This window comes from Nerophis lumbriciformis, linkage group LG12 (genome assembly GCF_033978685.3).
Source record: "Nerophis lumbriciformis linkage group LG12, RoL_Nlum_v2.1, whole genome shotgun sequence".
Lineage (NCBI taxonomy): Eukaryota > Metazoa > Chordata > Actinopteri > Syngnathiformes > Syngnathidae > Nerophis > Nerophis lumbriciformis.
In genome coordinates, this window is record NC_084559.2 from 4,782,501 (window position 1) to 4,805,864 (window position 23,364).

The 23,364-nt window shown below is 38.9% G+C and overlaps 1 protein-coding gene across 1 annotated transcript in view; it reads left to right on the forward strand.

Annotated features, from left to right (window-relative positions):
- Positions 1–1,434: 1,434 nt before the first annotated feature.
- LOC140679213 (rho GTPase-activating protein 25-like) overlaps positions 1,435–23,364 on the forward strand; it is a 31,463-nt gene continuing 9,533 nt past the window's right edge. The window contains exons 1-5 of the mRNA XM_072914199.1: positions 1,435–1,571; positions 7,137–7,339; positions 7,422–7,509; positions 13,682–13,792; positions 15,827–16,034. Coding sequence (XP_072770300.1) covers positions 1,508–1,571; positions 7,137–7,339; positions 7,422–7,509; positions 13,682–13,792; positions 15,827–16,034 — 674 coding nt within the window. The 5' untranslated portion in view covers positions 1,435–1,507. The remainder of the gene's footprint in view (positions 1,572–7,136; positions 7,340–7,421; positions 7,510–13,681; positions 13,793–15,826; positions 16,035–23,364) is intronic.

A 23,364-nucleotide genomic window follows, 5' to 3' on the forward strand; every position in this document is an offset into this window, starting at 1 on the left:
TACTTTATACACAATTTAAGATTCATGCAGTAAGCTGGCACAAGTGGCAAAAAAGACTGAGAAAGTTGAGGAATGCTCATCAAAGACTTATTTGGAACATCCCACAGGTGAACAGGCTAATTGGGAACAGGTGGGTGCCATGAAATGCTCAGTCATTCACAAACAAGGATGGGGCGAGGGTCACCACTTTGTCAACAAATGCGTGAGCAAATTGTCCGAACAATTTGAGAACAACCTTTCTCAACCAGCTATTGCAAGGAATTCAGGGATTTCACCATCTATGGTCCGTAATATCATCAAAAGGTTCAGAGAATCTGGAGAAATCACTGCACGTAAGCGATGATATTACGGATCTTCGATCCCTCAGGCGGTTATGCATTAAAAAGTGACATTACTGTGTAAAGGATATCACCACATGGGCTCAGGAACACTTCAGAAAACCACTGTCAGTAACTACAGTTGGTCGCTACATCTGTAAGTGCAAGTTAAAACTCTACTATGCAAAGCGGAAGCCATTTATCAACAACACCCGCTCGCTGAGCCCGAGCTCATCTAAGATGGACTGATGCAAAGTGGAAAAGTGTTGACAAGTCCACGTTTCAAATTGTTTTTGGAAACCGTGGACAACGTGTCCTCCGGAACAAAGAGGAAAAGAACCATCTGGATTGTTCTAGGTGTAAAGTTGAAAAGCCAGCATGTGTGATGGTATGGGGGTGTATTAGTGCCCAAGACATGGGTAACTTACACATCTGTGAAGGCGCCATTAATGCTGAAAAGTACATACAGGTTTTGGAGCAACATATGTTGCCATCCAAGCAACGTTACCATGGACGCCCCTGCTTATTTCAGCGTGTTTCAACAGCGTGACTTCGTAGTAAAAGAGTGCGGGTACTAGACTGGCCTGCCTGTAGTCCAGACCTGTCTCCCATTGAAAATTATGAAGCCTAAAATAGCACAACGGAGACCCCCGGACTGTTGAACAACTTAAGCTGTACATCAAGCAAGAATGGGAAAGAATTCCACCAGAAAAGCTTAAAAAATGTGTCTCCTCAGTTCCCTGAGTGTTGTTAAAAGGAAAGGCCATGTAACACAGTGGTAAAACAACTTTTTTGCAATGTGTTGCTGCCATTAAATTCTAAGTTAATGATTATTTGCACAAAGATGGTCAGTGTGAACATTAAATATCTTGTCTTTGCAGTCTATTCAATTGAATATAAGTTGAAAAGGATTTGCAAGTCATTGTGTTCTGTTTTTATTTATCATTTACACAACAAAAAAAACATTTCTTCAAAACAAGTCTGGAAGCAAAGAAAGACGGCATGAGGAAACACGAGTGTTTTGAAAGTTTGAAAAAAACACAACAAAGATGAGCACACAGGAAGCAGGAAGTGCGATTTGAGATAGTTTACTTTACTGTGTGTGTGTGTGTGTGTGTGTGAATGTCAATGTGTGTGTGTGTGTGTGTGTGTGTACAATTAACTCTGACCTCTACTAGACATTGAGGACTATGTCTCTGAAACTGCGTCGCAACTGGGATTTCAGCACCTTCAAAGCTGACCCAGCACGAATAGGTAAGTACAGCCCGGCCCGTGCTGCGTTCACTGACCGCAGGAAAAGAAAATCAACCAAAACATTTTTGAACAAATCAAGAAGCGTCGAATGCAATTGTGATGGAAATAGAAGAAAGAAAATGTTGCACAGTTTTTCTACTACAGAAGCTTGCAAGTTGCATTATTATTATAAGCACATTTTTAAAAATCAAATGGAAATACTCTAAATGGAAAAATTCATACTATATTTCGAGGACAAATATATATAGTGTTTTTATGCAATAGTTTTAACTTCCCACACATTGAGGTCACAACAGGCAGACATGCAGACTGATCATAGATAAAGCAAGTCCTGATGCAACATTTACGTTACATTGTTATCGACAGCTTGTGTGCGGGGGATTATGGGACCAACAAAGTATGTAAAAAGATAGACATGTCCTATTTTTATTCTGCTTTTATTATGTTTAATTATTGTTAAAAAGTTGTTTATCGTTCAAAACCAGTGAAGTTGGCATGTTGTGTAAATGGTAAAAAAACACAGAATACAATGATTTGCAAATCCTTTTCAAATGTATTTATTTAAATTATATTCAATTGAATAGACTGCAAAGACAAGATATTTAATGTTCCCACTGAGAGACTTTATTTTTAATTTTTTTGCAAATAATCATTAACTTAGAATTTAATGGCAGCAACACATTGCAAAAAAGTTGGCACAGGTGCATTTTTACCACTGTGTTACATGGCCTTTCCTTTTAACAACACTCAGTAAAGGTTTGGGAACTGAGGAGACACATTTTTGAAGCTTTTCAGGTGGAATTCTTTCCCATTCTTGCTTGATGTACAGCTTAAGTTGTTCAACAGTCCGGGGGTCTCCGTTGTGCTATTCTAGGCTTCATAATGCGCCACACATTTTCAACGGGAGACAGGTCTGGACTACAGGCAGGCCAGTCTAGTACCCGCACTCTTTTACTACGAAGCCACGCTGTTGTAACACGTGGCTTGGCATTGTCCTGCTGAAATAAGCAGGGGCGAACATGATAACGTTGCTTAGATGGCAACATATGTTGCTCCAAAACCTTTTAACAACACTCAGTAAACGTTTGGGAACTGAGACCAATTTTTGAAGCTTTTCAGGTGGAATTCTTTCCCATTCTTGCTTGATGTACAGCTTAAGTTGTTCAACAGTCCGGGGTCTCCGTTGTGGTATTTTAGGCTTCATAATGCGCCACACATTTTCAATGGGAGACAGGTCTGGACTACAGGCAGGCCAGTCTAGTACACACACTCTTTTACTACGAAGCCACGCTGTTGTAACAAGGGGCTTGGCATTGTCTTGCTGAAATAAGCAGGGGCGTCCATGGTAACGTTGCTTGGATGGCAACATATATGCTTATTTTATTTTTCGAAGTTTTTTTCAATATGTTACCCATCCATCCATCCATTTTCTACCGCTTATTCCCATTGGGGTCGCGGGGGGCGCTGGAGCCTATCTCAGCTACAATCGGGCGGAAGGCGGGGTACACCCTGGACAAGTCGCCACCTCATCGCAGGGCCAACACATATAGACAGACAACATTCACACACTAGGGCCAATTTAGTGTTGCCAATCAACCTATCCCCAGGTGCATGTCTTTGGAAGTGGGAGGAAGCCGAAGTACCCGTAGGGAACCCACGCAGTCACGGGGAGAACATGCAAACTCCACACAGAAAGATCCCGAACCCGGGATTGAACCCAAGACTACTCAGGACCTTCGTATTGTGAGGCAGATGCACTAACCCCTTTTCCACCGTGAAGTTACCCATCACGCAATATCCCTAAAAAAAAAGCTTCAAAGTGCCTGATTTTAACCATCGTTATATACACCCGTCCATTTTCCTGTGACATCACATAGTGATGCCGACACAAACAAACATGGCGGAAAGAACAGCAAGCTATAGCGACATTAGCTCGGATTCAGACTCGGATTTCAGCGGCTTAAGCGATTCAACAGATTACGCATGTATTGAAACGGATGGTTGTAGTGTGGAGGCAGGTAGCGAAAACGAAATTGAAGAAGAAACTGAAGCTATTGAGCCATATCGGTTTGAACCGTATGCAAGCGAAACCGACGAAAACGACACGACAGCCAGCGACACGGGAGAAAGCGAGGACGAATTCGGCGATCGCCTTCTAACCAACGATTGATATGTGTTTGTTTGGCATTAAAGGAAACTAACAACTATGAACTAGGTTTACAGCATATGAAATACATTTGGCAACAACATGCACTTTGAGAGTGCAGACAGCCCAATTTTCATCAATTAATATATTCTGTAGACATACCCTCATCCGCGCTCTTTTCCTGAAAGCTGATCCGTCCAGTTTTGGAGTTGATGTCAGCAGGCCAGGGAAGCTAGGGTCGATATTCTTCTCTTGATCATCTTCGGTGGCATAAGGGACGGTGTGAGCCAAGACATCCAGGGGGTTTAGCTCATACTTGCCAACCCTCCCGGATTTTCCGGTAGACTCCCGAAATTCAGCGCCTCTCCCGAAAACCTCCCGGGACAAATTTTCTCCCGAAAAACTCCCGAAATTCAGGCGGAGCTGGAGGCCACGCCCCCTCCAGCTCCATGCGGACCTGAGTGACGTGTTGACAACACACAACAACAGCAGTCAAGTTTTCGTCTACCGTAAAGCAGTCCGTCTGCCGTAAACAGCAATGTTGTGACACTTTTAAACAGGACAATACTGCCATCTACTGTACATGCATATGTGACCCACCCATAATGTGTCACATTTTTGTGTTGATTTATTTATTGTATTTTGTGGTTTGAATTTGTTTTTGGAGCTGTCATTACACATTTATCAGTATTCACATTGGTCAGTAGGGGGCAGTAGGGCGTTTCTTCCCAATTGAATGCTATCACCTGCAGACCGGAAGTGTCTTGTCATTCTGATGAGCGCGACAGGTCTGTGAACAATTGAAACTTCCTGTGTGCTTTTTCCTCCTGTATAACAGGTTAGTTTTGGTGAATCAACTCACTGAATAATATCCATGTGATCTTTATAAGTTTAAGTACACATTCTGATGGTGGAGCCTAACTCTAAAGTGTTTGTGAGTTGTAGTTTGTATTTGTGAATGAATCCAGTGCACAGCTGCAGTAATCAATACAAAAAGGCGACGTGAGTGCGCAATGTTTGTATAGGAACTTCTGATCCTAATTCAGACTCCCAAATTAGAGCTCCCGTTTTCTTATTGATTTTATAATGTATATTTGTATAATGTGTGTGTTCTGAAATAGTGACAGAGAATAGAACAAGGATGGACAATTCAACCCTTAACTCAACAATGAGTAGATGAGTGTTAACGCTACATCTGTAAATGCAAGTTAAAACTTTCATATGCAAGGAGAAAACCGTTTATCAACAACACCCAGAAACGCCGTCGGCTTTGCTGGGCCTGAGCTCATCTAAGATGGACTGATACAAAGTGGAAAAGTGTGCTGTGGTTTGACGAATCCACATTTCAAATTGTTTTTGGAAACTGTGGACGTCGTGTCCTCCGGACCAAAGAGGAAAAGAACCATCCGGATTGTTATAGGCGCAAAGTTGAAAAGCCAGCATCTGTGATGGTATGGGGGTGTATTAGTGCCCAAGACATGGGTAAGTTACACATCTGTGAAGGCGCCATTAATGCTGAAAGGTACATACAGGATTTGGAGCAACATATGTTGCCATCCAAGCAACGTTACTATGGACGCCCCTGCTTATTTTAGCAAGACAATGCCAAGCCATGTGTTACATCAACATGGCTTCATAGTAAAAGAGTGCGTGTTATGTTAAAGTGTGTTATGTGTGTGTATATGTGTAAATAAATGAACACTGGAATTCAAGTATTTATTTTATTTATATATATATATATATATACAAATATATATATATATATAGCTAGAATTCACTGAAAGTCAAGTATTTCTTATATATATATATATATATATATATATATATATATATATATATATATATATATATATATATATATATATATATATATGTATGTGTGGGAAAAAAATCACAAGACTTTTTTTCCCCACACATACATATATTGCGCTCTACTACGGTATCGAGCACTATTTTTTGGATAACCTTATTAAGACATATATATATATATATATATATATATATATATATATATATATATATATATCTTAACCACGCCCCCAACCACGCTCCCCGCCCCACCCCCGACCACGCCCCCGCCCCCACCCCCCACCACCCACCTCCCGAAATCGGAGGTCTCAAGGTTGGCAAGTATGGTTTAGCTCGCTCGTCTGCGGGAACAAACTGCCGCCGTAGCTTGCCGTGCTACCGAGGTCCTTTGTCCCTGAATTGCTCACACACTCCGGCAGATTCAATGGGGGTCTGGCGGCAGATTTCTTTGACTTTATCGTTGGAAATGCATCTGCTTTGAGTGTCGCAGGATATCCACACATTCTTGCCATCTCTGTCGTAGCATAGCTTTCGTCGGTAAAGTGTGCGGAACAAACGTCCAATTTCTCGCCACTTTCGCATCTTTGGGCCACTGGTGCAACTTGAATCCGTCCCTGTTCGTGTTGTTACACCCTCCGACAACACACCGACGAGGCATGATGTCTCCAAGGTACGGAAAACAGTCGAAAAAAAACGGAAAATAACAGAGCTGATTTGACGAATGGCGGATTGCTTCCCGATGTGACGTCATCACTCCGAGAGCGAATATTAGAAAGGCGTTTAATTCGCCAAAATTCACCCATTTAGAGTTCGGAAATCGGTTAAAAAAATATATGGTCTTTTTTCTGCAACATCAAGGTATATATTGACGCTTACATAGGTCTGGTGATAATGTTCCCCTTTAACAATGAACGTCCAATTAAAAGAAGAGACAAGGAATGTTGTACATGTTGACGGCATGAACCTGAGGGTTCCTGGTTCGATCCCCACCTTCTACCAACCTAGTCACGTCTGTTGTGTCCTTTAGCAAGACACTTCACCCTTTGCTCCTGATGGGTGCTGGTTATCGCCTTGCATGGCAGCTCCCGCCATCAGTGTGTGAATGTGTGTGTGAATGGGTGAATGTGGAAATAGTGTCAAAGCTCTTTGAGTACCTTGAAGGTAGAAAAGAGCTATAACCCATTTACCATATATGACTTTGTGTGAGACCACAGACTATTCAAACGTGTAGGTGGAGGCCTTCAAAGTGCCGTTCTCACTTCCCGTTTACCCTAGCGAGGCCCTACTTTTTCTCTATACTGTAGTCGTCTTACCAAGTCACACTGAATAAAGAACAAGTGCATAAACCGGCCTTGGCTCAGATGTACCGTCCGTCCTATCGTCACTGCACTTTGTTGTGTCCGCACCTGCACTCCGTGTCATCTCGAGACCTTTGTATGGTTCGCAGCTCTGTGCTGGCAGCCCCAACAGGAACTTGGTCAGCAGTTTCTACCCACTCTGAGGGTTAAAACCGAAGATCCTAAAAATATTGCATGTTCAGGGTGAAAAGAGGAAGCAGTCGTTTAGCGAAGAAGTTTCTGTGATGTTTTTTTCCCTCTGATGCATCTTAGCCCGGTCCAAGAGCATACTACCTGCCGAGGGAACCCCAGGTCCTGGCTCACGCCGCGTCTCTAAATCCATGGAGAGACCTCTGAAGGCCGGCTGGCTCAAAAAACAACAAAGGTCTTTGGTGAAGAACTGGCAGCAGCGCTACTTTGTGCTGAGAGGCAGCACTCTGACTTACCACAAAGATGACCGAGAGACCACGGTCCTGGTGAGGAATCGACATTCAGTCCGGTTACTTTGAAGGATATATGGAATGCTACAAGATCGTGGTTTCAATATGTGTTTTACAGGGCTTCATCCAGCTGCAGTTCTGTAAGATCAATGAACTGCCCGCAAACTCTGACGACAATGGGAAATACATCTTTGAAATCGTACCAGGTAATATTTATATACTGCAGCTACACTCTAGTATTTATACCCAAATTGTATGCAATCTAATATGAGGCAACTTTTTTATTTTGCACAAACAAAACAAGGGATGCGTAATTTTACTACAGATAGATACATGGATGGTGGTTGTTTTAACTGTGACGTGCAGTCACTAGAGGCAGGTGAGGCCCTAAAAAGAAAAACAATTAATTAAATTGTTATATGTATCCAGTGATTATACTATAAAGTTGTTTTCCATTTAACTTCACCAGTTTTAGATTATTTTTATTCAAAATCGCTGAATTTTCACATTTGCCGTTCAAATACTGAGAAGAGGCGGTGCGGTGATCAGCAGCCAGTTGAGGCACGTCACTCAGGGCCTCAACATGGATTGCGGACTCGGCTAACTGCTGGCCTGCTGTGCAGTGAGACTGTATTGCTATATGAACTATATTATACATTTCCATAGTTTAGTTAGCTGAGGTATATAATGTACAGTGTATTTTGTCAACAACTGTATGTGTGTAACGTATTTCTTGTGCTGAGCAATCATAAAACGGCTGCAAAAGACGCACTGGCTGAGGCTCCAGTAATCCCGCCTCCTGCACCCCCGCCGTAGAATTATTATATCAACTAAAGCCCACACTTAAACTTTCCATGTGCAAGATTGAATCTATTTAAAAAAGTTATTTCATAAGAAGCCAAAAAGTGCAAAAACAATAATGTTTGTGTTGGAGGAGTTGTGAATGACTGCAGGGCCACAACATTAGGTACACCTGCAGACTGCAGGTGTACCTAATTCACAACTCCTCCAACACGAACATTATTGTTTTTGCATTTTTTGGCTTCTTATTAAATAACTTTTGTAACCTATTTTCATGGGCTTTCCTCTTTGTGATGTTAAGTTCCTGTTATGCGCTGTTATACAGTATATGCCTTGAGCTCTTATTTTGAAGGCGCTAAGAGCGGAAGTGATGACACGTTGCGGAGGTTTTTGAAAGAAGGTAAATAAAGTGGTCCTCGTGTAAACTGGAACCTCCATGTTTGTTATTTTGTAGTTTCATACAGTATAGGCGACATTTATAAACCCTCGGTTACACTTTTTTAAATAGATTCAATCTTGCACGTGGAAAGTTGAAGTGAGGGCTTTAGTTGCGGCGCATGGACTTAATTTATAAGTAAAGGTAAGACCATAATAACGTTTTTTTTATTAAATGTGCTTTTTTGTGTGCTACAGTTTGTATGTGTAAAGTTAAAGTTAAGTTAAAGTACCAATGATTGTCACACACACACTAGGTGTAATGAAATTTGTCGTCTACATTTGACCCATCCCCTTGTTCACCCCCTGGGAGGTGAGGGGAGCAGTAGCGGTGCTGCGCCCGGGAATAATTTTTGGTGATTTAACCCCCAATTCCAAGCCTTGATGCTGAGTGCCAAGCATGGAAGAATGCTGGTATGAGCTTTTAAACATAACCCGTTAACTGCTGCCAATCAAATGGTGAATAAGATACTCTTTAGGGTTCATATGTTTGTAAATCTGACTGTGATGAAGTCAGTGCCTCACCAGCCATCAACCTCACCGCACGTCACTGTGTTTTAGCTGTTGGACGTGCATACAATTGTTTTAAGTAAGCATTTTCTCTAGTAAGAACATCTTTCTCCTCTTTTGTTGAGAAGAATTATTGCACTTTTGTGCCTACTGTGCATACTTTTAGCTGTTTGCAAATGCACCACATCAGTGAATTCCAATATTTTAGATTCAGTAAATCAAGGGTTTGGACTTTTCTTCATAAACCACACTGCAAACCTACTCAGTGGCCTAGTGGTTAGAGTGTCCGTCCTGAGATCGGTAGGTTGGGAGTTCAAATCCCAGCCGAGTCATACCAAAGACTATAAAAATGGGACCCATTACCTCCCTGCTTGGCACTCAGCATCAAGGGTTGGAATTGGGGGTTAAATCACCAAAAATGATTCCCGGGCGCAGCCACCGCTGCTGCCCACTGCTCCCCTCACCTCCCAGGGGGTGATCAAGGGTGATGGGTCAAATGCAGAGAATAATTTCGCCACACCTAGTGTGTGTGTGACAATCATTGGTACTTTAACTTTAACTTTAACTTTAACTTTAACTTTAAAAAGTCAATGTTCAAAAACAAGGAAAAAAAATACAAAAATGAGGGATATTATATTTGAACTAAGCAAAATTATTTGCCAATAGAACAAAAACACGTGGCTTGTCAAGACTTTCCAAAACAAGTAAAACGAGCTAACTTCAATGAACCCAAAATACCTTAAAATAAGTATATTCTCACTAATAACAAGTGCACTTTTCTTGGTAGAAAAAAAAAAGAGACGTTTTTGCTCAATATGTTGAAAAATATTCTTAAATGAAGTAAACGCTAGTGCCATTATCTTGACATAATGATATGCGCTCGGCATTACATTTCTTGAAACCAGCAAACTTATACTAAAAACTAATTTATTGTTCTTAATGGAAAGGCAACAAGGCAACCGCTTGTTACTCTCGGGGTCTCCTAGCCGCTCAGGCAAATCATATTGTCTAAAAATGCATTTTTCCATGGATAACATGACATCATCGCGCCAAGTGCGTGCTCTTTCAGTCAATTAGTGCGCCGCCCGGCCAAAAATGTTTTAATTGTCATTTTGAAGAATTTATCTGAATGTGCATGAACTATTTCTGTTCAAAATTGTTTGAAATGTTAAATGTTTAAATATTAACTGTCAGTTTACTGTACTGTGCCAATTGTACTACTATATGATTACGTGTTTTCTATTGTTTCATTGAAAATAAAACAGCAAAGTCCATTTGGCTGTCATCTCTTTTAATTATGAGACACAATTGTGTCAAAGTCATGATTTTTTTTTTTTTCATGCTTGAAATAAGAAATGATTACTTCAAAAAAGTAGTTTTATACTTGTGAGTGTTGATGACACAGCTTTGCAACAGTTGATATTCTAGTTTCAAGCATGTTTTACTCAATATAGGTCATCAAATCTCAGCAACAAGCTGTAATATCTTACTGAGATCATTTAGGACCAAAACACTTAAAACAAGTAAAACACTCTATAATATAAAATCTGCTTAGTGAGAAGAATTATCTTATCAGACAGAAAATAAGCAAATATCACCCTTATTTAAGATATTTCATCTTACTTAGATTTCAGTTTTTGCAGTGTAGAGATTGAACAATTTTGGTCCCAGTATTGACCTCTGGGGAACGCCACAAGATATATGTAGTGTGTAGACATACGTTCGCCTAGCTCAGGGGTCTGCAACCTGCTGCATCCGGCTCTTTAGTGCCGCCCTAGTGCCCTGGAGCTTTTTCAAAAATGTATGATGATAGAAAAAGATGGGGGGGAAAATATATTTTTCTTTTATTAGAGTTTTTGTAGGTAGACAACATGATACAAACCTCCCTAATTGTTAGAAATCTCACTCTTTATATTAAAAAATGATTCTCTGATGAGAGTATTTGGCAAGTGCTGCCGTTTTGTCCTACTAATTTTGGCGGTCCTTGAACTCACCGTAGTTTGTTTACATGTACAACTTTCTTCAAAGATGCCACAGACAAGACATGCTTTATGCCACTACTTCTTTGTCTCATTTTGTCCACCAAACTTTTTATGCTGTGCGTGAATGCACAAAGATGAACTTTGTTGATGTTAATGACTTGTTGGAGTGCTAATCAGGCATATTTGGTCAGTGCATGACCGCAAGCTAATCGATGCTAACATGCTATTTAGGCTAGCTGTATGTACATATTGCATCATTGTGCCTCATTTGTAGCTATATTTGAGCTCATTTACTTATGTCCTCTGTGTATTTAATTCATATTTGCATGTCTCATGACACATTATCTGTATGTAATATTGGCTGCATTTCTGATATTTGTTTATGTGCCATGTTGTTCCAGACCACAGCAAACGTAACACAGCTTGCAAAGATTGTAATAAACCCAATGACGTTTTCTTTAACTTGGACACACACATCTATACATTTGGTCATTAAAAGCCAGTAATTTCCAGGCGTTATCTCACCTTCTGAGAAGCCTCTGTTTTACCAATGTTTTCCAATGTTGTAAAAATGGGTCTAATAAATATTACATTTCAACATTTCTGTCAACGAAGATTTGCGTCAGCCTGCGACACATCGTCATTTTGATTTATTTTATTATATATATATATGTATATATAAATAAAATAAATACTTGAATTTCAGTGTTCATTTATTTACACATATACACACACATAACACTCATCTACTCATTGTTGAGTTAAGGGTTGAATTGTCCATCCTTGTTCTATTCTCTGTCACTATTAGCCTACTTGATAGTAGGCTAATATAGCTAATATAGACACTTAGATCATGTGTTGCCTTCATTATAACACTTATATAAGGCTTTTAATTTTTTGCGGCTCCAGACAGATTTTTTTTGGTATTTTTGGTCCAATATGGCTCTTTCAATGTTGCCGACCCCTGGCCTAGCTCCACGTGTTGCTTCCTATTTAAGTTAGATCACTTCTTAACAAGTGCAAGACCAACCCTTTGATGCCATACCGATCTAATTTATTTCATGTGCCAAATGCTTTTGTTGGATCCATAAACTCCGTAGCTGCACACTGTTTACCATCTAGTGCAGTGGTCATCTCTTACGTTATTCCGATTAATGCCACTGATGTCGAAATGTTAGCTCTGTGTCTATATTGGTTGTCCGCCAGCTACAATGCATGAAGAATGCAACTTACTATAACGCTGAATTAGTGGGAGCCCTGGGCTTTCCCACGATATAAACAGCGTGCCTGCCCAAACACGTTATAACTGTAGAAGGATCGAGGGCGAGTTCTTGTTTTTTTTTTTATGTGGGTTTATTGTTAGGCAGTTTCATTAATGTCCTCCCAGCGCGGTAACAACACACAACAACAGCAGTCCTGTTTTTGTCTACCGTAAAGCAGTTCGTCTGCCGTAAACAGCAATGTTGTGACACTCTTAAACAGAACAATACTGCCATCTATAACATCAATAACATCATACTTGCCAACCCTCCCGAATTTTCCGGGAGACTCCCGAAATTCAGCGCCTCTCCCAAAAAACTCCCGGGACAAATATTCTCCCGAAAATCTCCCGACTTTCAGCCGGAGCTGGAAGCCACGCCCCCTCCATGCGGACCTGAGTGAGGACAGTCTTTTTTCATGACGGGAGGACAACAGGGTGACAAGAACTAAATCATCCAGACTAGAGATACATTGTATTATTATGTTTATTTTACCTAAAAAAAAATATATTTATTAATTAAAAAAAAAAAAAACTAAAAACATTTTTACTATATTTTGCTAAAAACATCAAAATTAATTGTATTTTTATTTGTAGTTTTTCGGGACTCCTTATTACATCCAGCCATAGAATTAATACATTAAAATAAACATATTTCAAATAATTGGTTTTGAATTATCGTAATAATTCATTTAAAATGACCATATTTAATTATTAAAATAATTGCTTGTTTATCAACAATTTTAGCATTTTATTCATTACATTTTGAAACTCTCAGAAGCCAAGTTATGTTATATTCCTTAAGATTTATTTATGCAAGTTTGAAGTATCAATTATCTAAACACAGTTTTGTTTGCATATTTTCAGGATGTATATATATATATATATATATATATATATATATATATATATATATATATATATATATATATATATATATATATATATATATATATATATATGTATGAAATACTTGACTTGGTGAATTCTAGCTGTCAATATACTCCCCCCTCGTAACCACACCCCTAACCACGCCCCCATCCCCGACCACGCCCCCCACCTCCCGAAATCGGAGGTCTCAAGGTTGGCAAGTATGATATATATATATATATATATATATATATATATATATATATATATATATATATATATATATATATATATATATATATATATATATATATATATGAAATACTTGACTTGGTGAATTCCAGCTGTAAATATACTCCTCCCCTCTTAACCACGCCCCTAACCACGTCCCGCCCCGCCCCGACCACGCCCACGCCCACCCCCTCCCCCCACCTCCCGAAATCGGAGGTCTCAAGGTTAGCAAGTATGGTTGTGTGATGGATGTGCTGTTAATACCCACACATGATTCTTTATGTCTCGCAGGTACAAATGGAGAAAAAGAGCGATGCCATTATGTGTTCATGGCCAACTCTCAGACTGACATGGTGGAGTGGGTCCGCACGCTGCGCAAAGTCGTCGGCGTTCCGAGTGGAGGTTCCCTTTCAAATGTTACTTCAACATTTTTAGACTTATTCCATCCAAACTCCAAGAAGGAATGTGCATAGTTATGCAAATGCATTAAAAAAACAAAACAAAACAAAGCAGGACAGTTTTTCTGCCTTTACATGTACAAACCTCAAAAGTTGTCCCGTTGTGTAAATGGTTAATAAAAACAATGATTTGCAAATCCTTTTCAACTTATATTCAATTGAATAGACTGCAAAGACAAGATATTTAATGTTCACACTGAGAAACAACTTTTTTTTGTGTGCAAATAATCATTAAAATAGAATTTAAAGGCAACAACACATTGCAAAAAAGTTGTCACAGTAGCATGTTCACCACTGTGTTACATGGCCTTTCCTTTTAACAACACTCAGTAAACGTTTGGGAACTGAGGAGACACATTTTTGAAGCTTTTCAGGTGGAATTATTTCCCATTCTTGCTTGATGTACAGCTTAAGTTGTTCAACAGTCTGTGGTATTTTAGGCTTCATAATTTCAATGGGAGACAGGTCTGGACTACAGGCAGGCCAGTCTAGTACCCGCACTCTTTTACTATGAAGCCACGCTGATGTAACACGTGGCTTGGCATTATCTTGTTGAAATAAGCAGGGGCGTCCATGCTTGGATGGCAACATATGTTGCTCCAAAACCTGTATGTACCTTTCAGCATTAATGGTGCCTTCACAGATGTGTAAGTTACCCATGTCTTGGGCACTAATACACCCCCATACCATCACAGATGCTGGCTTTTCAACTTTGCGCCTATAACAATCCGGATGGTTCTTTTCCTCTTTGGTCCGGAGGACACGACGTCCACAGTTTCTAAAAACAATTTGAAATGTGGACTCGTCAGACCACAAAAAACTTTTCCACTTTGTATCAGTCCATCGTAGATGAGCTCAGGCCCAGCAAAGCCAGCAGCGTTTCTGGGTGTTGTTGATAAATGGCTTTCGCTTTGCATAGTACAGTTTTAACTTGCACTTACAGATGTAGCGACCAACTGTAGCTACTGACAGTGGGTTTCTGAAGTGTTCCTGAGCCCATGTGGTGATATCCTTTACACACTGATGTCGGTTTTTGATGCAGTACAGCCTGAGGGATCGAAGGTCACGGGCTTAGCCGCTTACGTGCAGTGATTTCTCCAGATTCTCTGAACGTTTTGATGATATTACGGACCGTAGATGGTGAAATCCCTAAATTCCTTGCAATAGCTGTTTGAGAAATGTTGTTCTTTAACTGTTCAACAATTTGCTTGCGCATTTGTTGACACAGATGCTGGCTTTTCAACTTTGCACCTATAACAGTCCGGATGGTTCTTTTCCTCTTTGGTCCGGAGGACACGACGTCCACAGTTTCTAAAAACAATTTGAAATGTGGACTCGTCAGACCACAAAAAACTTTTCCACTTTGCATCAGTCCATCGTAGATGAGCTCAGGCCCAGCAAAGCCAGCAGCGTTTCTGGGTGTTGTTGATAAATGGCTTTCGCTTTGCATAGTACAGTTTTAACTTGCACTTACAGATGTAGCGACCAACTGTAGTTACTGACAGTGGGTTTCTGAAGTGTTCCTGAGCCCGTGTGGTGATATCCTTTACACACTGATGTCGGTTTTTGATGCAGTACAGCCTGAGGGATCGAAGGTCACGGGATTAGCTGCTTACGTGCAGTGATTTCTCCAGATTCTCTGAACCCTTTGATGATATTACGGACCATAGATGGTGCAATCCCTAAATTCCTTGCAATAGCTGGTTGAGAAATGTTGTTCTTAAACTGTTCAAAAATTTGCTCACGCATTTGTTGACATTTGTTTTATTTACCATTTACACAACGTACCAAGTTCACTGCAGTTTGATTTTTTTTTTTAAATCAACCAAACAAACCAAAGGCGGGGTGTTTGAAAACCAAAGTACTACTGTACTGTGCACGTAACTGCTAGTGAAAGATGACATCATAATAAACACACATTACATCATGACTTTTCCTGCTCTTTATTTGGTTAAGTGTCTCTCTTTTTGTGTCCCAGGAGTGTTCGGTAAAAGCCTCACGGACACCGTGACGTACGAGAAGCGTTTTGGTTGCCACATGGTGCCGATCCTAGTCCAGAAGTGTGTAGAGTACATCAGAGAACACGGTCTGAACGAGGAAGGCATCTTCCGCCTGCCTGGACAAGACAACTCTGTCAAACAGTTCAGAGATGCCTTCGATGCGGGAGAGAGGCCGTCTTTCCCCAGGTGATGCACACGCCTCTTTACCGACGGAACTTTTTGAGTAAAAAAAATATTCAGTCTAAGGCTGAGGAGTCCAGACTGAGACCAGGAAAAAAAGAACTCAATAGCCATAGCACACACAAACAAGTTACAAAGAATACACAAGACTTGCAACAGAGTCAATTAGAAAAATCCCTCCTTTTTGGGACCACCCTCATTTAGATAGATTCCACCACCAGGGAGCAAATGAGACATTCTCTATTAGATGCAATGTTATTGGGACCATGATTTATGTCATCACTTGTTCACACCTTGATGTCTCAAGAAGGGTACAAATACAAGAACACACACACACACACACACACGCACACACACACGCACACACACTCACACACACACAGACAAACACACATTCTTGTATTTGTTACCTTCTTGAGACCCCGGAAAAATGCCTCCCTCTTTAGGACCAGCCTTTCTAGATATATAAATATTTGTATTTACAACATTAATAATATATACATACTGTGCAAATATAAAAAAGGTAAGCTTTTAGCTTTTTTGTTTGAATTGTTTTTTAATCTTCATTATTTACTTCAAGTTATTACAGCATGTCTCTATATGATTGTTTTTATTTTTATTCATTTGGGCCAAAGGGGGCACATTTCAATTTCTTACACACATTTGTTATAACATATATTGGCCAGAGGGGGAGCCCTTCAAATTTTTACACACACTTGTTATTTCATATGTTGACCAGAGGGGGAGCCCTTTTAAAACCGACACACAGTTTTCAGCACAGTCCCACTCAAGAGCAGATAAACATTATAGGGAGACAAAACAGGAGCACCAGCCAATTTCAGGCGCTCCTTAAAAAGGTATAAAACAGGTAAACATTGATGGGGGTAAAAAAAAAAATTCAGTCTAAAGCTGGACTCCAGACTGAGACCAGGAAAAAAAAACCTCAATAGCCATAGCACACACAAACAAGTTACAAAGAATACACAAGACTTGCAACAGAGTCAATTTGAAAAATCCCTCCTTTTTGGGATCACCCTCATTTAGATAGATTCCACCACCAGGGAGCAAATGAGACATTCTCTCTTAGATGCAATGGTTTTCTGTATTGGGACCATTATTTATGTCATCACTTGTTCACACCTTGATGTCTCAAGAAGGGTACAAGTACAAGAACACACACACACACACACACACACACACACACACACACACACACACACACACACACACACACACACACACACACACACACACATTCTTGTATTTGTTACCTTCTTGAGACCTGAAAAATGCCTACTTCTTTAGCACCACCCTTTCTAGATATATAAAGATGTGTATTTACAACATTAATAATATATACATACTATGCAAATATAAAAAAGCTTGTTGTGAAAAATTAGTTGAATTTCACAAGGTCACACTTTCCCGAGAAAAACTTAGAATTTTGGCGGTATTATAATAAAAGTCGTATTTTTACTCAACGGAAGTCAACATCTTACAAGAAAAACTGAACATTTGTGCAATATTATGATAAAAGTTGGAATTTTACTCAATAACAGTCGCAATTTTACAAGAAAAGCTTAAAATGTTGGCAATTTTATTAAAAAAAGACTTGTGATTTTACTCGACAAAAGTCACAATTTTATAAGAACACTTTAAAATGTTGCCAATATTATAATAATAATCGGAATTTTACTTGGCAAAATGATGACAAAAGTCATAATTTTACTCAAAAAATGTCACTATTTTACAAGAACAACAAAAAAATGGCAATACTGTGATAAAAGTCAGAATTTTATATGACAAATATCACCATTTTGCATTAAAAAGTAATAATTCTAAATTAAAAAAGTATTAATTTCACAAGAAAATATTGCAATATTACAGAAAGAACATGAGAAATTGTTCCCAATTTTATAAGAAAAAAGTTGATACATTGTGAGAAAAAGACTGCTTTTAGTTCATTTATTTATTTTTGAATTTTTTGTTTGTAACTAATTTATAATCTTCATTATTTATTTCAAGTTATTACAGTATGTTTCGATATACATATTTATTTAACTTTTTAAATTGGTTTTGGCCAAAGGGGACGCACTTCAAATTTGTACACAAACTTGTTATTTCATATGTTGACCAGAGGGGGACCACCCTCATTTTGAAAGATTTCACCACCAGGGGTGCAAATGAGACATTCTCTATTAGATGCAATGTTATTGGGACCATGATTTATGTCATCACTTGTTCACACCTCCTCATATGGAAGCTAGTTTTCCTTCTTGATGTCTCAAGAAGGCTAGAAATACAAACACACACACAAATGCGCACACACACACACACACACACGCATATTCTTGTATTTGTTACCTTCTTGAGACCTCGGGAAAATGCCTCCCTCTTTAGGACCACCCTTTCTAGATATATAAAGATGTGTATTTACAACATTAATAATATATACATACTATGCAAATATAAAAAAGCTTGTTGTGAAAAATTAGTTGGAATTTCACAAGAAAAAAGTCACAATTTCGCAAGAAAAATTTAGAATTTTGGCAGTATTATAATAAAAGTCATAATTTTATTTAGCGGAAGTCAACATCTTACAAGAAAAACTGAACATGTGTACAATATTATGATAAAAGTTGGCATTTACTCAATAACAGTCGGAATTTTACAAGAAAAGCTTGAAATTTTGGCAATTTTATAAAAAGTCACAATTTTATAAGAACACTTTAACATGTCGCCAATATTATAATAATAATCAGAATTTTACTTGGCAAAATGATGACAAAAGTCATAATTTTACTCAAAAAATCTCAGTATTTTACAAGAACAACAAAAAAATGGCAATACTGTGATAAAAGTCGGAATTTTATACAACAAATGTTACCATTTTGCATTAAAAAGAAATAATTTTACATTTTAAAAGTATTAATTTCACAAGAAAATATTGCAATATTACAGAAACAGAAAGAATATGAGAACTTTTTCCCAATTTTATAAGAAAAAAGACAACACATTGTGAGAAAAAGACTGCTTTGAGTTAATTTATTTATTTTTGTAATTGATTTAGAATCTTCATTATTTATTTCAAGTTATTACAGTATGTCTCTATATACATATCTTTTATGTTTTTAATTACTTTTGGCGAAAGGGGGCACACTTCAAATTTTTACACACACTTGTTATTTCATATGTTGACCAGAGGGGGAGCACTTTTAAAACCGACACAGTCAATTTGAAAAATCCCTCCTTTTTGGGACCACCCTCATTTTGATAGATTTCACCACCAGGGGGTGCAAATGAGACATTCTCTGTTAGATGCAATGTTATTGGGACCATGATTTATGTCATCACTTGTTCACACCTCCTCATATGGAAGCTACTTTTCCTTCTTGATGTCTCAAGAAGGGTAGAAATACACGCACACACACACACACACACACACACACACACACACACACACACACACACACACACACACACACACACACCCAGACATTCTCCCCAGTTAACACACCAGAAAGTACCTCGAGAGAAATGCAGAGCGACTTCGATTTCTTCTCACACCACATCCTGTTCAGGTGGGCACGCAAGAGGAAGCCTGCCTACACAATACCATAACCTTTTCCCCCCCCACAGCTTGCGTTTCTTAAATAAATGGCCAAGATAGAGTGACATAGTTCAAACAAGTGAATCTACCTCTTGTCCCCGCCGGGGATTGACCAACCCAGGGTGCATAGCTCACCGTGATCCTGAACGCTGGAAAATGAATGAATGAAAGAAGTATGGCTCAGCATGGTTTGTGTGTGTAGACGACGTCTTGTTAGATACCCCAAAACCAGTGAAAATGTCACGTTGTGTAATTCGTAAATAAAAAGAGAATACAATGATTTGCAAATCCTTTTCAACTTATATTCAATTGAATAGACTGCAAAGAAAAGATATTTAATGTTCACACTGAGAAACTTCATTTTTTTCCCCCAGTCTGTGGAACGCTCTCCCTGACCACCTGAGGGCACCACAGACTGTGAATGTTTTTTTTGTTTAAAAACCCTTCTTTTTTTTAAAAAAACAACAACCTTTTTTTTAGATATATGCGTGCTAGTTCTAGTTTTTATTTTTATTTATTTTTATTGGCTTTTTATTTATTTTATTAATACACTGTAGCACTTTGAGGTTGTTTGCTCAATGGAAAGTGCTTTTTACAAATAAAACATATTATTATTATTATTATTATAACTCAGTAAACATTTGGGAACTGAGGTGACACATTTTTGAAGTGGAATTCTTTCCCATTCTTGCTTGACGTACAGCTTAAGTCAGTGTTTTTCAACGTGAGATACAGTCTGGTGTGCCGTGGGAGATTATCTAATTTCACCTATTTGGGTTAAAAATATTTTTTGCAAACCAGTAATTATAGTCTGCAAATGATGTGTTGTTGTTGAGTGTCTGTGCTGTCTAGAGCTCGGCAGAGTAACCGTGTAATACTCTTCCATATCAGTAGGTGGCAGCCGGTGGCTAATTGCTTTGTAGATGTCGGAAACAGCGGGAGGCAAAATGCAGGCAAAAAGGTATATAATGCTTAAACCAAAAATAAACCAAAGGTGAGTGGATCGAAGAAAAGGCATTGAAGCTTAAGGAAGGCTATGCAGAACGAAACTAAAACTGAACTGGCTACAAAGTAAACAAAAACAGAATGCTGGACGACAGCAAAGACTTACTGTGGAGCAAAGACTTACTGTGGAGCAAAGACGGCGTCCACAATGTACATCCGAACATGACATGACAGTCAGCAATGTCCCCACAAAGAAGGAAAAAAACAACTGAAATATTCTTGGATGCTAAAACAAAGTAGATGTGGGAAATATCGCTCAAAGGAAGACATGAAACTGCTCCAGGAAAATACCAAAAAAAGAGAAAAAGCCACCAAAATAGGAGCGCAAGACAAGAACTGAAACACTACACACAGGAAAACAGCAAAAAATGGCGTGATGTGACGGTAGACCTACTTTGAGACAAGAGCTATATTGATACATAGTTGGTTATGGTTTAAAGTCATATCCAACAATTGCGACAACGACTTTTTACTGTCAACTGAGTTTCGTTTTTTTTTATGATTTCGGCAGGTGGTGTGCCTGCGGATATTTTCAACGCAAAAAATGTGCCTTGGCTCAAAAAAAGGTTGAAAAACACTGGCTTAAGTTGTTCAACTTTTGATGATATTACAGACCGTAGCTGGTGAAATCCCTAAATTCCTTGCAATAGCTTGTTGAGAAACAAGCTAAACCACGGTTTCTAAAAAACAATTTGAAATGTGGACTCGTCAGACCACGGAACATTTTTCCACTTTGCATCAGTCCATCTTAGATGAGCTCGGGCCCAGTGAAGCCGGCGGCGTTTCTGGGTGTTGTTGATAAATGGCTTTGGCTTTGCATAGTAAAGTTTTAACTTGCACTTACAGATGTAGCGACCAACTGTAGTTACTGACAGTGGTTTTCTGAAGTGCCCATGTGGTGATATCCTTTACACACTGATGTCGCTTTTTGATGCAGTACCTACCGCCTGAGGGATTCAAGGTCATGGCTCAGCCGCTTATGTGCAGTGATTTCTCCAAATTCTCTGAACCTTTTGATGATATTACGGACCGTAGATGGTGAAATCCCTAAATTCCTTGCAATAGCTGTTTAAGAAATGTTGTTCTTAAACTGTTCGACAATTTGCTCACGCATTTGTTGACAAAGTGGTGACCCTCGTCCCATCCTTGTTTGTGAATGACTGAGCATTTCATGGAATCTACTTTTATACCCAATCATGGCACCCACCTGTTCCCAAATAGCCTGTTCACCTGTGGGATGTTCCAAATAAGTGTTTGATGAGCATTCCTCAACTTATTTGCCACTTGTGCCAGCTTTTTTGAAACATGTTGCAGGCATCAAATTCCGAATGAGCTAATATTTGCAAAAAATAACACATTTTTCCAGTTGGAACATTAAATATCTTGTCTTTGCAGTCTATTCTATTGAATATAAGTTGAAAATGATTTGTAAATCATTGTATTCTGTTTTTATTTACCATTTACACAACGTGCCAACTTCACTGGTTTTGGGGTTTGTACAATGGTATCTTGGTTTTCATCAATAATCTCTTCCAAAAGGTGTTGTTGGTGATGAGCAGAGAGGGAGATGGCAGGGAAGAGTCAAGCGGAAAACTATGAGTTCTGTCTTAGATTCAATCGTGTTTCTCACCTTATGTCAGGTTCAAACACTGATGACATCTATTAAACAAGACAAGAAGCAAAGAATCAAACAGAAACAGAATTCAATGTGGTTCAGTGAGGAGAAACGTGCACATCTGTACCCTTGTACAGTGTCATCACGTTCTGCCAAAAGATCGCACGCCTCCTTCTTGTATTTTGGACCCTCCCCGACCACATGGCCACCTCTGTTTCCAAAGGACAAAGGTTGTAAAAAGTTCACAGAAAAGGTCGTAAACAATTCACAGAAAAGGTCAGTTCAAAAAGAGTTCGTAAAATAGTTCAAAAGGAGGTCCATAAAATAGTTCAAAAAGAGTTCGGAAAATACTTCAAAAAGAGGTCCATAAAATAGTTCAAAAAGAGTTCGTAAAATAGTTCAAAAAGAGGTCCATAAAATAGTTCAAAAAGAGTTTGTACAATACTTCAAAAAGAGGTTGTCTGGAAATTGGGCAGATCCTGCTATCGCTCCGCTTTGACGTCCTTGGGTTAGAACAATATCGTTCTGTTGATTACCATACATGAGAGAAAACAGAAAACCCTTCATGTGGCTTTCTGCCTTAGACAGTGGAGTTTTACGAGTTCACAGAAAAGATCGTAAACAATTCACAGAAAAGGTCAGTTCAAAAAGAGTTCGTAAAATAGTTCAAAAAGAGGTCCATAAAATAGTACAAAAAGAGTTTGTAAAATACTACAAAAAGAGGTCCATAAAATAGCTCAAAAAGAGTTCGTAAAATAGTTCAAAAAGAGGTCCATAAAATAGTTCAAAAAGAGTTCGTAAAATAGTTCAAAAAGAGTTTGTACAATACTTCAAAAAGAGGTCGTCTGGAAATTGGGCAGATCCTGCTATCTCTCCGCTTTGAAGTCCTTGGGTTAGAACAATATCGTTCTGTTGATTACCATACATGAGAGAAAACAGAAAACCCTTCATGTGGCTTTCTGCCTTAGACAGTGGAGTTTTACGAGTTCACAGAAAAGATCGTAAACAATTCACAGAAAAGGTCAGTTCAAAAAGAGTTCGTAAAATAGTTCAAAAAGAGGTCCATAAAATAGTTCAAAAAGAGTTTGTAAAATACTTCAAAAAGA